This window comes from Triticum aestivum, chromosome 3A (assembly GCF_018294505.1).
Source record: "Triticum aestivum cultivar Chinese Spring chromosome 3A, IWGSC CS RefSeq v2.1, whole genome shotgun sequence".
NCBI lineage: Eukaryota > Viridiplantae > Streptophyta > Magnoliopsida > Poales > Poaceae > Triticum > Triticum aestivum.
Window position 1 is genome coordinate 12,546,528 of NC_057800.1, and position 18,222 is coordinate 12,564,749.

Genomic DNA, 18,222 nt, shown 5'->3' on the forward strand with positions numbered 1-18,222 from the left:
CAATCGTAAATATCACCAGCTCGAAAACAGAGCATGGTTGAGAAAATAGAGGATACAATTTACCAAAAGCATTATGTATCAGAGGAAAGGATCACGAGGTTATTGGATAAGGAGGACACTGTCGAATAATAATCCAATAAAGGATCTGACGGTCCATAGCGGAGCTGATGTGAGCATCGGCACACAATCAGTTGAAGAAAGGATGCAAGGGGATCAGATTATAGAAACAACTGACTAACTCAAAGCTCAAATGCAAAAGAATTATGATTTCTGATCAAGGGATCAAAAGCAAACGCTCTGATTAAGGACGGGTAAGTTGCGTAGACTTAAGGGTACAATCGGTGGCAATCCGATTGGTCGAGAACAAACTCATGTTCAAAAATGACGTCTGAGCCAGAAAGATAATTTAAAAGGATCAACTAATGATTGGGTGCATGCGCACTCATGTTGAATCAAAGGGATCAAAATGACGGTGCCTAAGGATACTAACGAATATTTTCAGACATATAGAAAGCATCCATCATGCAAGCAGACAAGTATTGCAGATCAATAAGCTACTAAGGATTTTTGGAGGATCGAATAGTATTTCGATGACCATTGTGAAACACATGAACAACTGGGGGATGAGCGGATACTCGATAAGTGCGAGAATTATCTGTAGGGGTATTCCGGTGACAAAGAACAACAAGGCAGTAAGTACAAAGTATTCTCGGAACAATAGAGAGAATTTTCGAGGTATCTTGTAATAACAAGATCAACTGGGAATGAAGTTATGGACGACAAGTGTATGTAGCTTTCCATAGGGATTATCGGTGGTATGGAATTGCAACGACGAAGGGCACAAGGGTCTCGGGAAAGCATTAGAGAAGTGTCTTCATAATCTTCTGGTGCAACAGGCGATCATCTGGTCTGAAGGGGCTCTCCGGGAGGAAGTATTTTCGAGAACCTAAAGTTAGATTTTAGTAAACTCATTAAACCCAAATAGAAGAGAGTTTAGAATCCCAGAGTAAAGACAAGGAGTAAAAGATCCTAATACCACCCAATGGCGACGTGGGCCCGTAAGCCACACGGCCATGTTAGTAAAAGTTTTTCAATGACTAGACTCGACTTCGGCCAAGGAGTTGGGAAGAGGGATTCCTACAGGCAGTCGGTTCTGATACCAACTTGTGACGCCCACGATTTAATCATACACTAATCATACACACAAACGTGTACGATCAAGATCAGGGACTCACGGAAAGATATCACAACACAACTCTACAAATAAAATAAGTCATACAAGCATCATATTACAAGCCAGGGGCCTCGAGGACTCGAATACAAGAGCTCGATCATAGACGAGTCAGCGAAAGCAACAATATCTGAGTACAGACATAAGTTAAACAAGTTTGCCTTAAGAAGGCTAGCACAAACTGGGATATAGATCGAAAGATGCGCAGGCCTCCTGCCTGGGATCCTCCTAAACTACTCCTGGTCGCCGTCAGCGGGCTGCACGTAGTAGTAGGCACCTCCCGAGTAGTAGTAGTCGTCGTCGACGGTGGCGTCTGGCTCCTGGGCTCCAAGGTCTGGTAGCAGCAATCAGGTATAGAAAGTGGGGGGAAAAGAGGGAGAAAGCAACCGTGAGTACTCATCCAAAGTACTCGCAAGCAAGGAGCTACACTACATATGTATGCATTGGTATCAACTGGAATAAGGCATATGTGGACTGAACTGCAGAAAGCCGGGATAAGGGGGATAGCTAGTCCTTTCAAAGACTACGCTTCTGGCAGCCTCCGTCTTGCAGCATGTAGAAGAGAGTAGACTGAAGTCCTCCAAGTATCATCACATAGCATAATCCTAACCGATGATCCTCCCCTCGTCGCCCTGTGAGAGAGCGATCATCGGTTGTATCTGGCACTTGGAAGGGTGTGTTTTATTAAGTATCCGGTTCTAGTTGTCATAAGGTCAAGGTACAACTCCAAGTCGTCCTGTTACCGAAGATCATGGCTATTCGAATAGATTAACTTCCCTGCAGGGGTGCACCACATAACCCAACACGCTCGATCCCATTTGGCCGGACACACTTTTCTGGGTCATGCCCGGCCTCGGAAGATCAACACGTCGCAGCCCTACCTAGGCACAACAGAGAGATCAGCACGCCGGTCTAAATCTATGGCGCAGGGGTCTGGGACCATCGCCCATTGCACACCTGCACGTTGCGTACGCAGCCGGAAGCAGAACTAGCCCCCTTAATACAAGAGCAGGCTTACGGTCCAATCCGGCGCGCGCCACTCAGTCGCTGACGACACGAAGGCTTCGGCTGATACCACGACGTCGAGTGCCCACAACTGTCCCCGCGTAGATGGTTAGTGCGTATAGGCCAGTAGCCAGACTCAGATCAAATACCAAAATCTCGTTAAACGTGTTAAGTATCCGCGAACACCGACCAGGGCCAGGCCCACCTCTCTCCTAGGTGGTCTCAACCTGCCCTGTCGCTCCGCCTCAAAGTAACAGTCGGGGGCCGTCGCGAACTCAGGCCCATCACTACCTGGATGGAGCCACCTGCCCCTTCAGCCCCCATCTCCAAACAGTATCATAAGTAATGTAACAGTATAAGTATATATCATATGCCCGTGATCACCTCCCGAAGTGATCACGGCCCAGTAGTATAGCATGGCAGACGGACAAGAGCGTAGGGCCACTGATGGAACACTAGCATCCTATACTAAGCATTTAGGATTGCAGGTAAAGGTAACAACAGTAGTAGCAAGGACAGGCTATGCATCAGGATAGGATAACAAAAAGAAGTAACATGCTACACTACTCTAATGCAAGCAGTAGAGAGAAGAATAGGCGATATCTGGTGATCAAAGGGGGGGCTTGCCTGGTTGCTCTAGCAAGAGAGAGTCGTCGTCAACACTGTAGTCGAACTGGGTAGCAGCGGCGTCGGTCTCGGTGTCTAGCGAGAGAAGAGGGGGGAAGAAACAGTAAACATAAAGCAAACATAGCATCAAAAAGCATAACATGGCAATAAGCTGTGCCGGGTGTGACCTAACGTAAGGCTACACGATAAAGGTGAAGGGGGGAAATTCAACCGGGAATGAATTCCCGGTTCCGGACCTGTATCAAACAGATGACCGAAGGGGGAATGTTCCATGTTCAGATAGTTAGAGGCATCTGACAGGTAAATGGACCGCGTATTTGGATGCGTATTGTCGTTCTAAGCAACTTTCATATATAAATTATTTTCATCCGAGTTACGGGTTAACTTATATGAATTTCTAAAGTTTTAGAAATTTTCAGGATTTAGTGAAATTTGGCTAAGTCTGAGAATCCCTCGGTTTTGAACATCATTTAGCTGTTTTCCAAAGGCTATAGCTAGTGTTCTACTCATCCAAAGAAGTAGTGCCTTATATCAAACTTGATCAATTTTCTGTGATCTACATGACAATATCAAGTGCAGCTATGTTAGAATCCATTTGCTTGATCAAATCTTTGTCGGAAAAGTGCTACTGCAACATTTCTGTTTCTGCTTTTCTGTTAACAAAACATAGCAATTTGTGATTTTCGTAGGAATTAATCCACACATCGAAAGGATTTGGTCCAGTGGGATAAAATGGAGTTTGTCAAGTATACCATCTACTCATATTTTTCTTAACCTTGTTAACAGTTGTTTAACCGCAGTTTAGAGGCTCTCAAGAGGGTTATTCATTGTAGATTTAGAAAAGCTAGCTAGCACTAGCTACAGTACTAGCAGCAGTACATGCAGAGCAACGATGGGCAGCGGCGTGGTGCGGGCGCGGCCAAGCGCGGGAGGGCGCGTGCGGGCGGGCGACCGGCGCGGGGCACGCAAGGGCAGCGGCCGGAGGCGAGGCCGGACGAGATTCGAACGCGGCGTCGCGAGCGGCTGCAGGGCCTGACGACGACAGCAGGAAAGCAGCAGCTGCATCAGCACAGCAACAGGCAGGGGAGGCGGCGCACGGCAAGCGGCTAGACGTGCACGGGGCGAGCAGGGAAGGCCGCGAGCGCTCGCGCGCGGCAGAGGCCGGCGGCGCGGGGCGGGAGCGATGAGCGCCGTGCGGCACGGCGCAACGGCAGCTGGGGCGCAGCGCGAGGGCACGCGTGCGATGGAGCCCGTTCGAACACGCAGGAGGCGCCGCGTCGGATGGTGGCCGCGACAGTCGCCGGGGAGTAGCGTGGCGACGACGACGATGATGATATCAGCGATGGCTGATGCTCGTGGTGCTTTGGATCGAGCAAAAAGAGCATATGGGGAGGAGTTGGTGAGTCCGTAGGGTGCCTGCGAGCTCCAGGAGCTCGACCATGTGCACGGACGCGAGCTTCGCGGGCAATGGCCGCGGCGGCAACAAGGTCAGTGGCGACGAGCTCGGGCATCAATGGCCACGACGGATATAGACATGGAAACGGAGGGGGGCAGAGGGGATATGACCGCACGCTCACCGTGGAGCTCATGAAAGGCTCGTTGAGAGGTTTAGGAGCGCAGGGCGACGGGATCGACGACGGCAAGCGGCGATGACCGAAGATGAAGGCGGTGTCGATCTCGCCGAGGCGGTGGCTCCGAGCTTCAAGCGCGTCCACGTAGTCGATGTAGGCGACGCAGACGGTGCCCCTGGCGCAGTCTCCGGCAGCGTGGAGGGCAGTGGCTATGGCAACGCCAGCGACGCGTCCATCAGGGGCGGATCCAGAACAAAAATGTCCCGGTGTCCACATACACATCATATATACAAGGATAGACACCAAGCAATAGTATATACTCCATTCCTTTATATAAGGTGTTTTTTAAAGTCAAACGAGTACATGTTTACTGTGTTTTTGGAAAATATATCAATATCCACGGTACGAAATTTATATCATTTGATCCTTCAAGAAATATAGTTTAATACTTTATCTATTAGGTTTTGCAGATGTTGTTATTTTATTCTATAATCTTGGTCAAACATTCGAATGGTTGACTTGCACGGAAATCAGTACACCTTATATTATGGAACAAAAAATAACATACCCAACAACACAAATCAGTACACCTTATATTGGTTGACTGCCCGCGCGACTGGCCGCGCCGGCGACTGGCAGCGCGGCGGCGGAGAAGGGCGATGGGCGGAGAAGCCGAGCGGATGAGCAATAGAATAGGTGCACGTACAAGCGTATTGGGATTAATTAGTTAGATCGATAGCGTTTTTTCAACAGGCGCGCATACAGGGATCGAGTAATGGATCGATCACGAGTGGGCATTTACCTAGATGGGCTGCTACACGGGCTTGTGTTTTGTATCGGTGGGCTGGCCGGTGTCCAGGTCAAAAAGTTACCGGTGTCCAGCCTAAAAATATGTACCAGGTATAAGGTATACGCGGGTGTTACCCGGTGCCAGTGACACCGGAAGAGATAACGTGGCTCCGCCCCTGGCGTCCATGGCGGAGCTCGGGAAGGAGGGGAAAGGGGATCTGGGTGAGGGGCTAGGCGAAGGGAGAGAGAGGGAAGTGGTGTGTGGTGGAGTGGAGCAGGGGGAAGAGCTCGAGGGGGCGCGGGGAGGCCTTATCCTCCCTGACGGCACTGGCGAGGTGGTCGGGGGCGACCCCTCCCTGTAGCGACGCGGTCGGTGGAACAGGGGAGGTGGGCGCACTGGCAGGTGGGCCTGTTGTGGCCAGCCCAGGCGGTTAGGGGCCGCACGGCCCAGTTGGCCTGGGGTTTTCCTTTTTAACCTTTTATTTCTTTTTGTGTTCTATTTTATTTATTATATGGCATTAAACCACTTTGTAAAAAGTTGGTTCACCACCATAATTGATTATGAATTATTTTCCACAAGATGATCATTTTAGTTTTCATGTTTGAGAAGTTTAGCATTTCACTTATTATTTGAATTTGAATTTGAAGCGAATTTGGATCAACGGGAGATTAGTAACAGTAATAGTGGTGACATGGCATCATTAGCAAAGGATCACTGTAGTTTAATTACCCAGGCGTCACAGGCCGGGCACGCCCCACCATCGGCGACGGCCGTCGGAGTTGAGCCTTTCGGAGGGCACGACGCCGTTGGTGGCCTCGAGCTGCTCGGCGTGGCGGCGACGGAAATACTGCTCCCACAGCGGGCTGTCAGGGACGTACCTCGGCCCTTCCCTCGCCGCCTGCGGTAGAGAGGCGCGGATACGGGCGATCTCCGCACGACGCGTCGCCCCGGTGGGCGGTGGTGGCACCGGGACCCCGCCGGCGCTGATCCTTCAAGCCCCGGGCACCCCATGTTCGGCGGGGCCGGGTACTCGGCCTCATAGAGAAGCCGAGTTTCGTCCTCGTGAAGGTGGCGGCGGCCGAAGCCGTTCGCCGCCGCGCCGTCGCCTGGAAAGCGCTCGGCCATTGGGTGAACTGGAGACGGCGAGAAGAGAGGGAGGAATGGGGGCGTTGGCGGTGGAGAGTCTGTGCGTCACCGGTAGGGGTCGGCTTATATAGGTGGCGCTCGCGTGGCCACCGTGTGTACGCGTGGCGGGCGAGGGACGCGCGTCGTTCCGTCTTCACTGCGCCGCCCGTGTGGCACCAATGGAGGAGACTGACCGGCGCGGCAATGCGCGGCAGCTTTGGCATTGATTCCGCCATGGGAACCGAGGCGATGAGGACGACGAAGCGACGAGAAGAGCCGAGTCGCTGCCAAGGAGAGCTCGCCGATTTTCGTGTCAAAAACGATTCGGCCGGCACCCCAAGCGCCCCCAGCGCGCCGGGTTCGGTCTAGGACCACTGGTGCCAATTTCGCCCCGAGCTGGCGAAAAAAAGGCCTTTGAAAACTCGACTGAGCCGATTTTTCGAGCCGACGACCGAAAAATCGCTTGGGGGCCTTGTTGGGGCACGGCTGAAGATGCTCTAGTCCAGTTGATGGTAAACAGAAGTGGCCGGAGCGTAGAGTTTGAGTGGAAGAAGCCATGGGCAGAGATGTGGACAATTGACAGACCATTCCATTCTACACGGGCGAGTCTACTCCTCTCCCACTACATTACAATTTACAATGTCTCTTTCACTTTCAGTTGCCGTATGCTAGCCGTCAATGTGTGCACTTGGACTATCCGCGTCTCAGAAAGCAGCCACCACGAGTGCGATGGGAAGGAAACTTCATTACACACCGTTCAATTAACACATTTTTCAATAAGACCTAGATCTATTATCAAAATTCATCAGAAATACAATGTAGACATTTCAAAAATTACACCAAGGTCCCTAGACCATCAAACGATCATTGTGGTCGCCAAAACAAGTTGTCCACATGCTGCTGCCATCACTCCCCTACAAGAGTTCATTTTTTTTGCTGGTGTAACCATTGTATTACTCAATAACATCGTCATTACAATTTGCGAGGGCTAGCTCTACAGAATCTGGAGGGCTAGATCCAACCCAAGTCAATGTTCTGTCCTCCAATCTAACAAACTTAGCTAAGCTATCCCTAACCTTATGCTGAGTATGGTTAACATGAGTAATACAAATTTTACGAAGACACATAAGGTGTAGATTTCCTTAAAGAGGGAGGAATAAACCGATCTATCAGTTCACGCCACTGGATCAGCTTGGCTGCAATTGTAGAGTCCATCTGACGACCACTAGAAGGACAATTATAGAGTTGGCTTGACATTGCAATTAACGCTTATTAATCACAGGAATTGCAGTCGATTGTGAATACTTCCACGCCGACCGACCGCTAAGTTTGTTTGACTTTCCGGTGCTACAGAGGGTTCATCATGGGGCATAATTTGTGACTTTGCTATTTCTAAGTCACTGCTAAGAATCATCCGATCCAGTCCTCTTAAACTATAAAAGTGGTAAGACGATCATGATGAGATGATTATTAGTATTAGCCAAGAGATAACTGCTTTTGTCCATATGTCAGTTCTTTTATGTCAGTCTATTAATGTTTGGCTGTGTACATCCTATGCAGCGGTCGGGTGTTGCTATCATGCTTTGTATTCGCTTGATACTATATTTTATGTTAATAAAAATGATTTTTATCAAAAAAAAACTGCTTCTAAATCAGCTGAGCCACAGCCACTCACTACAAACTGTTATCTGTGCCTGATTCAATTCCCCCAACAACCACTCAATATTTTTATTCGTGAGAATGAGAATCCAGTAAAAAAAAAGTTCCAATGGATTATACATCTTATTCCCCAACATAAGCAATCCAACAGTCACATAATCTTTTTCATAATGGAAAATTGACGAGATGAGGTGAAGGTTTAAGGTAAAATTACATGACCGGAGGGACCCACAATTAAACAAGATGATACCATGTGCATTGCTAGAGGGATTCCTTGCAATAATTCTAATAAAATTTGGTTATACGCATATGATTATTTTTTTGCATGGTAATATGTGTCTCATTCATATCATAAAGATCAAAGTACAAGTCACGTAATGACCGACATGACAAAACTGAAAAGATAGCAGAACATCTTTGAATTTGACACCAACGCCCTTCACCTGCCTCCGGCACCACCACAGCAGCCACCGAAGAAAAGAATGACAGATCACCTCCCTACCCGAGCTCGACGTTGCTCCATCGCTGATATGCAGCTTTGCGGACCTCCAAGGTCGCTCACCAAAAGTAAAGACATTGCCGTTGAACGAAGCAGACCGGGGCAACACCCTGGACACGCCATCGAACTCCAGATCTAGCACCCCACCACGACTAAGACACCGAAGAAGGAAACCATACCTGCCATCCACAAACCACGAACTCAGCACACGCTCCGTCTTCCAGATGCCATCCACAGACATGATCATTTGGATTTATAAATATATGAACTAAAACTAAAATACATAAATACGATTAATATAATTAGGTATTGAGATGTCTACGCAGTTTCTAGCTTCCTGGCGGAAGGAAACACCCTTTCGCCTTAGGGCGCTAATAGGTGCCGACGCACCGGCTCAAAATTTCGGCCGGTCTATCCCTAACCACTCGATTTAGTACAATGAGATCACGTACACACCGCACGATCTCTTTCTTCCTCCCCTGGCATACTTTTCTCTCAGGAAACCTCCAATCACGCCGTCGCAGATGAGCGACACGGCCTGCCTCGAAGGACCGCTCCGACGCATCTCGGCCCCCCTCGCCACCGGTCGCTACCCCACGCCGCCCCTCGCCGCCATTGTCTTATGCATTTCTCGCTGGCTATGCGCATCCGGCAGCGTGCGCTCGTGGCTGTAGCTCCCATGGCGACAATCGTAGCTCCGGTGCAACGCAATAGCTCCGGTGGTGTCGCTACCAGTCGCGGCACCCCGACGACAACCTCGCGGAATTGTTCACCAGTCGCGGCAAAAAAGGCAACACACCTCGGCACTGCAACTCATGAAGAGAATTTTGTTCCAGCAAAAACAATTGCTGGTTCTAGCAAAATGGATCGCCGCTTGTAGCAAATTGCTCGTCGAGCTCCATTGCACCGAGGGAGAAGGCCGGTTCCAGCAATTTTTTTGCTGGTTCCAGTAAATTGGATGGCCGGTTGTAGCATATTGCTCGCCGAACTCCGTTGCAACCTGGGGAAGAAGGCTGCTTCCAGCAATTTTTTTGCTGGTTCCAGCATCATGGGATTGAGCTCGCTTGCCGCATGCCCATGGTAGCACTTCTTATCGCAGGTTGCGGCACACCGCACCGGCGGTTGTAGCTTCTCTGCGGCCGGTTGCAGCACGCCATGCCAATTCACGCCGTAGGTGGTCGTCGATTTCCAGCTCGACGGGACGCCGTTGAAGCATCCCAGGACGCCAGTCGCAGCCCTTCCCCGCTGGTTCCAGCGCCCGGCGCTAGCGATTGGAGCATCTTGGACTGCTGCCTTGGGCTTGCCTATGGAGCGCAGTGGAGGGGAAAAGGATCGGCACCGGCCGAGATGGGGAGGTGGACAGAGAGCCTCCCGACCAGCAGCGCCGCCACGCCACCGCGTTGGAGTGGGACGGGTAGGCGGGACTAGCCGCACCGGCCCGTTGCCCCCGTCGCCCGTCATGGTCTCCTCCTCGGTTCGCCACTCGCAGAGTGCATGGGTGTGGGCATGCGTTTTGACTTTCAGTTTGAGATTTTTCCGCCCCTGGCTGAGATGGCCGAATTTCGGCCATTTACAAAAACTTGGGCCAAAATTTGACCCAAGTTTATCAAATTTGATCAATTTCGGCCAAAGATAGATTTCGCCTCGATGGAGCAGGCAGTAGCTTTGGATTTGCTTGATCTAGTTGGAGCGGTGGCTAATGAATGGATGCAGTGCCACCGTGAAAAATGGATAAGGCTGCAGCTGCTTCAGCGGTTCGTGGGGCCTGCCAACCCACGCGTCCCACAACGCGAGAGACCGTGTCGCGCATTGCTACCGTACGATGACACTGGATTCAATGGACCACGCGCTACCGGCGCAACACTCAGCCGGCGCGCCGGACTCAAACGTTTCCGTTGCCTTAAGTCTCGCATTTTTGTTCCATGACTCCAACTAATTTACACTGCACACCTCCTAGCTAGTACTTTCTCCGTAAACTAATATAAGAGTGTTTAGATTACTAACTAATATAAAAGTGTTTAGATTATTATTTTAGTAATCTAAACGCTTTTTTAGTGATCTAAACGCTCTTATATTAGTTTACAGAGGGAGTACTTGGCAATTCAATCAACCCAAATCCACCCTCTGCCCGACCCTCTCGTCCAAAACCCAGCGTCCACGGCGATTTCTCCTCTCCTCTCTCCTCTGCTCTCGCCGATGCACCGCATGGCTCACTTCCCGCTGTTGCCGGCTCTAGCGCTGGCGGTCACCTGCGCGTTGGTTCCGTTCACCGTCGCTGACCCGCAGGCTACGCAGCTCAACCTTGGGTGCAGCCAGTACAACGCCACGCCCACGGCCGCCTTCCTCGCGGCCCTAAACTCCACCTTTGCTGAGCTCCGCGCCAACCTCTCCGCCGGCAGCGGCTTCGCCACCGCCGCGGAGCCTCGCGCCGCCGCGCCGGCGTTCGCGTTGGCGCAGTGCCGCCCATACGTCACCGGGAGGGACTGCGTCGCCTGCTTCGACGCCGCCGCGGCGCGCATCCACGCCGCCTGCGGGGCTGCTAACGGCGGGCGCGCCATCCTCGACGGCTGCGTCATACGGTACGAGAGCGTGGCGTTCTTCGACCAGTCCACCCTCCCTGGCAACACGCAGCGCTGCAACGGCTCCGCCGTGCCCGGCACCGCTTTCGACGGCGCGGTGCAGGCGCTGATCAACGACCTCGCGGCAGCCGTGCCTCGCTTCCCGCGGCTAGCTGCGGCGGCCGCGGGCACCGGCGTGTACGCGATGGCGCAGTGTGTGGAGACGGTCGGGCAGGACGGCTGCGCGCAGTGCCTCCAGGTAGCTGCGAGCAACATTGACCGGTGCCCGCCCAATTCCGACGGCCGGGCAGTGGACGCCGGGTGCTTCATGAGGTACTCTGATAAGCCCTTCTTCCCGGCTAATGCGACGGCAGACCTGACGCCCTACTTGCGCTCTGGTGAGTTCCTCTTGTGCGTACGACATCTTTGCTGTGATTTTTGTCCTACGACATCGGACAAGGATGGTACCACCACCTCAAGTAGTGCCGTATTTCAGGATTGCTTTTTCTCAAACGATCCCCAAACCATGGAATCTGCATAGAAGATCATCAAACATGAAGAATTGTCCTGCAACTACATCAATGATTGATGTGAGTACTGGTCAAGGGGGCTACAGTTGGGGAGATAATAATTCCGTGAACTAGATGATACATCTCACGTTGCTGCAGGAACCGAGTGCAATATATTTCAATTAGAATTGATCATGTGGAATATAATATTTAGATTATTGACACGTGAACCGAAATTGTAAAATATTTATTAAATGCAATTAGAATAATAGAATGAAAAATAGTTTTTCATGCATGGTTGCATGTGGTGGTAGGTCTTTTCCCATTCATGTTTGCAAGTTAAGGTGGATCTTATCCATTCATAATTGTACGGTCATGTGGCATGTTGCATTTTGAGATAGATAAGATACCGGCATGAACTTTTTAGGTATATATAGGATGGGGTTCTCCATGTTTCCCATGTGGCATCTACGTGGCCAATTGTCAAAGTCAGGCCAATTCAACAAAGGACCAAGCGAGTAGTCATAGTCAACAAGTCAAATGAAAAGGAGGAATACAAAGACAAATTCAAAAGGAAGGCCCTAGTCAACCATGGGCTAGTGGACCATATTTACCTCTCTTACTTGTCTTGCATCATCTATTGGCCAATTCAACTTTAGTACTCTGGATCGTATTTTTTAACATTTGGAAACCGGTGTTTGGGGTGAGTTTGAACTTTAACGTTCTCTATTTTGTCACAATGCTAAGACATGTTTAATTGCTCGAGGGAACATGTTTGGTTGAACTTTGATGTCAATTGGATTGTTATATTATGTTCTACAAAAACCACATAGTCAATGAATTTTTTTATGTTTCTGACTCAAATTTCATCTCCGAATCAGAGCTCACAATTCATTCTTTCTACAGGAAAATCAAGAGGGAAGGGGGCCATTGTAGGAGCAATTTTGGGAGGTCTGGCCTTCCTGTTGCTTCTAGGGTTATTAGCTTTGTTTTGGACCTGGCGGTCTATGAAGCTAAAGAAGCCTCGAAGAGGTAAATGTCATGAAGTACATCACTTTCGAGAAGTTAATGCTCTTCGGTTCATGTCAACTTATTCAATGCGATCTTACAAACATGGTCCAAGTTGATGTCAGTAACTAGGCAAAACAAATCTTCTTAATTAATGAAACTTGTAAATTTTTTGCCTCGAGTTCAGAAAAAGTTGCTTCCATTTAGTCAACTTGAGGGTCATGATGTGATTCCGTAAGTTCCATTTAATGAGATTCCTCAAGAGAACATCCGCAATGCCATGTCACTAGTTTCGTGTATTCCCATGATGATAATGGCATACAGTTCTATCATTTCACAACTCAACATAGGCTCCTAATTCATCCATTGGATAGGACACCCAAATTATGTAATAAGAGAGCGAGATGTTGACTTGTTTTCACATAACTAACTACATTATCACATTGTGGATTTTAACTTTATTACTAATGATCATCAATCATTTATTGATGCCAACTTGAATGACACAATATCCATTGTTACTGGGTCACTTATAATTTTTTTCACAATAGTCAGATTGCCTTTGGTCATTAAGTTAAGTATGCAAACAATCCCTATTGGCAACTCGTAATTTTATAGAAGGTCTCTGAAAACAAAGTGAATTTCGGAAGTTGCCATTATATATTTTGGCACCGAATTTAGCAGAGCCAAAGTAGATATGTTTTCATGAGTCATGGCTGTCATACAATTTCCACCTTGAAGAAACATAATGTCAAGAGAAGCGAAATGGCTCCACCAAGCATGCACTCCCATAGAACAATTTTTTTGAAAAAATATGTTTTCAAATGTAAAAGAAACATGTAAATGCTTGAAATTTCCATGAAAAGTAACCATTTTGCCACACTGGGCGTTCGAATTTAGACATATAAAAAGGGAATTGATATCGTACATGTGTGTGTGTGGGTGTTTGTGGTCTGTGTGTGTGAGCATGAGCGATTGAATTTAGGTTTCACACACTCAAGCACTAGAATTTTTCTCAAATTTTTGACATATTTTCATCATGTTATAAAATGAGCACTTATCGAAATCATGCAAAGAAAATAATTAATTCATGCTAGAAATCTCTGATCATATTTATGAAAGTTACAAGCATAGAAAACAAATAGAGTACATATGTCGGAATTTTTCAAAATTTGAAAATCAGTTATTTTCATCCAGGGGCATGCATGCGCCTCTGGCCACACCTTCGAATTATCCCATAATTTGTAGTTATGTTGTGGAGCCTTGATTCTTATCACATTTATTTTTTTTATTCTCCTTTTCTCTGAATATTTTGAGTGATGCTCCTTTTGTACTCACCGTGTATTTATTTTTTGGTTATTTATGCAGTGCTATGTAAATGATATCGAGTGTTGATAGTTAGCGAAAGGTTGTGCCTGTTTTTACAAGGGCATACTATTACTAAATGTATTAGCATTTGGCATAGAACCATTTGCATTTGTTTTGTATTTGCAAGTGTAACCAGTTCCATTTTTAGCTTCCCTATTTTGCATATTAAATTGTTTTAGAAATTTAGCTGGAAAATAAAATAAATTAATTTCTATTTGAATGTGTGTTTCCTCACCTGATTGTATCTTATTTAGGTGATATACTTGGAGCAACGGAACTGCAAGGTCCAACAAATTTTAACTATCACGATCTTAAGGCTGCAACCAATAATTTTAGTGAGAAAAGTAAAATTGGAGAAGGAGGTTTTGGAGATGTCTTTAAGGTATGGTGGTCTTCAAATATTTAATGCACTATGAAGATTTGCAGACAAAAGGACAGAAAAATATAATAAGAACATCATGATACCAAGTTGCTTTTTCGTTGTACTTTACTAGATTATTGCAGAAGTGATTTATTTATTTATTTTGTCCATTTATAACAGGGCTTACTGAAAAATGGGAAAATTGTTGCAGTAAAAAGGTTGTCAGTAATGCAAACTAGCAGGGCCAAAGAAGATTTTGAAAGCGAGGTAAAGCTTATTAGCAATGTTCAGCATCGAAATCTTGTCCGGCTTCTTGGTTGTTCTCGCAAGGGTTCTGAATGCCTCCTTGTTTATGAATATATGGTGAATAGTAGCCTTGACAAGTTTCTCTACGGTATGCTCTATGGATCCTTGCTCCTTCATCTACTTTACTTGTTTGGCCACTCGTGGGCCACATGGGCGGACCTTAGCGCACCCTAATATTTCCGAAACACTCTTTATATCATGTCAAAAAAAGTTAGGAAAAACCCAACATGAGCCAAAATTCATATGACAATCAGTTATTGGTCCACCCCTGTGCCAAAATTGTGGCTCCGCCGGGTTGGACATGTGAGAAAATATCTTATATGGACTGCTCTTATTATTCCCATTTGATTGCTCTTGAAGGTCTCATTAATTTAAAATGAAACATACACTCACACCTCTATTGTGCGACGGATATTAGTCCCATGGTAGTTTTGTTTATGCAAAGGCAATTACATCCTTAATCTTCCAAACTGAGCTGATTAGCTTATGACAGTGCTGACCGACATCTCTAAGTGATAATCTCACATTCACACATTCTTGCATAATAGGTAAGAGACGTGGAACACTTAACTGGAAGCAGCGATTCAATATCATCGTTGGCATGGCTCGTGGCCTTGCATATCTTCATCAAGAGTTTCATGTGTGTATCATACACCGTGATATTAAATCTAGCAATGTTCTTCTTGATGATGACTTCCAACCTAAGATTGCTGATTTTGGTTTGGCAAGGCTCCTACCTGATGATCATAGTCATCTCAGCACTAGATTTGCAGGAACATTGTAAGTTTGAACATGTAAATAATACATTGGTCACACTGTTTCTTTTCTAATTATATTTTACTATTGAACAGGGGTTACACTGCTCCTGAGTATGCAATCCACGGCCAGCTATCGGAGAAGGTTGACACATACAGCTTTGGTATAGTCATTTTGGAAATAATAAGTGGTCGGAAAATCAATGATACAAGGATTGAGGCTGAAACACAATACCTACTTGAATCGGTATCCATCTTCCTTCTGAAAATCCTCTCTTGGTTCCATATATTGTCCCATATGGCTCCAATGCTTCACATAACCACTTCACAGGTCTTTGATTCATCCTTATGAGTATATTTCTTTATACTCGCACTTCCTAATTTGGTGATGTGAATGCCTTGGATGGTTTTCACTATATGATTGGAGATTTAACAAGTAGTTGACAAAAATCTTTGCTAAGTAAGCATCTACCAGTGTTTATGTTGCTCTAGATTAGTCTCTGTTAAAGTTATTTTCAAGAGTTAGTTTTTAAGGACATTCTTTTAATAGTATTTTTTTTGTTAAATGACGCTTTATTGACTCATAATATCGCACCAAGTGTTACAAGCACAGCAAGCTTATATCCGGCCTCTACATAACTATGATGCCCAAACACACGCGCGCACACGCACACGGTTATATGATGGCAAACATGAAAAGTCTATTAAGACCAAAGGGGCTGCCTAAGGAGAGGTTTGCATGGGGCCACTCCGGAGACTGTGCTTCCATCCATGTTGAGTAATAAGAAAAATCCTTCGTTAGTCACTCCAGTCACTACACACCATCAAATATGGAGGTTGGTGCTCATCTCGTTGATGTGTAACATAGAAAGCCAATGAATACACCGGTAGATGACCAACAAAGGAGAGGAGTCTTACCATTAAACGCATTACAATTCTACATAGTCGGACTATCATTCCCACCTTTATGCATCGCATAGTGGGAGTAACGTAGATGACACCTAAGCAAAAAAGATGATGTGGTAACTAATTAATGAGGAGAGAGACAAATAGAGTAACATAGCTAGTTACTCATATTATGAGTAACATCACACATACCAAGACAAGATGAGTTTACAACCTAATAAATGAAGTGTTGCATGACACCACACATATGTTATTCTCCACTATAGAGGTAGTAACATAGACTAGTAACATATGCATGTTATTACTGAAAGTTACTCCCCACTATGGCTAGTCTAAGCATGTGATCTATGCCATCTAATGTTGGTAACACTATATGTGGAGGATAGATGTTAGAGATAGTTTGGAGGACTAATGATGTAGCGCACACGAACTTGCATTGGAAGAAGAGGTATTTTATGGCTTAACTTCATGACTGCAACAACACAACTTACTACCAGGCCAGTTCCGGTGAATGTGGTTGTCCTATATCAGGATCACACCCTAATGCAGGCACCAGAAAAATATTTTAATTTTAGTGGTACCTTCAACTTCTGGATCCTTTTGTTGTTTACAACTGGCGAGTTTGAGTGAACGAATACGTGGTATATTGAGTCAACCAGGAATCTACCATTCTGATGGAGATTCCAACGTTAAACCCCATGGCCTTGCAATAAATGGACCAACCCCAACACCGCACACCATGTTGCGAGGCACTAACCGACTAGATCTTGTTTAAAAGACACATTAGCCACATACATACTCAATACTTTTGCGAGTGTATTATTTTTTGGCGAAAGGTGGCGTTGTCCAACCACTTGTTCTAGAAAAATGAAATTTTGGTCTGTCTCTAATAATTGCAAAAGATATGAAGCAAAAGAAGTGCTCTTTCACAGTCATCAGACCATCCCAAAAAAAATGTGAGTCCCCAGATTTCTAATTGGTCAGAGACAGGGCCATCGAGCCAATATACTTATTGCACACCAGTCTTTCCCAAGCACCTTTCCTTAGTAAGAAGCTTAAATAGGCATGACTTTAATAATTAATGAAGATGTGATCATTTGGTATCTACTGTATTGAGGTCTCTTTCTGTGTGCACACTTCATGCTATCTTAAGACATGCATTTGATTACACCCATTGACTATACAGGCATGGAAGCTATATGAAAATGAGGACGTGATTAAGTTGGTGGATGGATCGTTAGATCACGAAGAATATATGCCAGAAGAGGTAATAAGAATAATAGAGATAGCGCTTCTCTGCACTCAATCAGTTGTTGCTTCAAGGCCAACTATGTCAGAGGTAGTTGTGTTGTTGTTATCAAGAAATTCTCCAGAGATACTACCCACAAGGCCCACTTTTATTGATTCAATAAGTAGAGTGCGAGGAGAAACATCCACGTCCAATTCATCCACTGCATCCAAGGCCACCGCCTCTATTTCACACTTATCAGCCAGGTAAAAGGCGCTGTATTGTATATGAACGCATCTTTCCCTGTATGATAGTGAAAGATTTGTATATACAATTATGTATCTGTATTTTATATATACATGAGTGGATGCTTATTTGTTAGGATATAAGAAAGCGGTGTGAAGTATTTGAAATTCCCCTCTTACTCATGCAACGACTCAAATAGTCTGAGCATGTTACAAGGATGTGCTTTTGCATGACATTGCTTATCCGAGTCCATTCTTTGTGTCCCCTGTTGTATATGATTTTTTCTGCATTTTACCAATCGAGTATTTACCTTGTGTTAAAGCATTCTAACTATGTTTTGTGAATTTGAATTCCAAGTTGAGTTGCAGTTCTTTTCTCCTTTTTGCGGGCGAGTTGTGTGTTGCAGTTTCTATTGTGATTAGTGAAACAACTCTATAATCCCTAGTAGTGCTAGCACTAGGCATAAACAA

At 46.3% G+C, this 18,222-nt stretch overlaps 1 protein-coding gene across 4 annotated transcripts; it reads left to right on the forward strand.

Annotated features, from left to right (window-relative positions):
- The first annotated feature begins 10,577 nt into the window (after positions 1 to 10,577).
- LOC123059828 (cysteine-rich receptor-like protein kinase 2) lies at positions 10,578 to 17,912 on the forward strand. 4 transcript variants are annotated; one of them, XR_006427605.1, is made up of 8 exons: positions 10,579 to 11,463; positions 12,481 to 12,606; positions 14,205 to 14,332; positions 14,492 to 14,705; positions 15,166 to 15,397; positions 15,469 to 15,619; positions 15,704 to 15,832; positions 17,465 to 17,749. XR_006427605.1 is itself a non-coding variant. In XM_044482342.1 (7 exons), the coding sequence occupies exons 1-7, from the start codon at positions 10,704 to 10,706 to the stop codon at positions 17,774 to 17,776; spliced, it is 2,007 nt and encodes a 668-aa protein (XP_044338277.1). In that variant the 5' UTR covers positions 10,580 to 10,703; the 3' UTR covers positions 17,777 to 17,912. The 4 variants fall into 4 exon arrangements, 2 of the variants coding, with proteins under 2 accessions (XP_044338277.1, XP_044338278.1); XR_006427604.1 differs by having other exon boundaries at positions 10,578 to 11,463; positions 15,469 to 15,832; XM_044482342.1 differs by lacking the exon at positions 15,704 to 15,832 and having other exon boundaries at positions 10,580 to 11,463; positions 15,469 to 15,703; positions 17,465 to 17,912.
- The last annotated feature ends 310 nt before the right edge of the window (positions 17,913 to 18,222 follow it).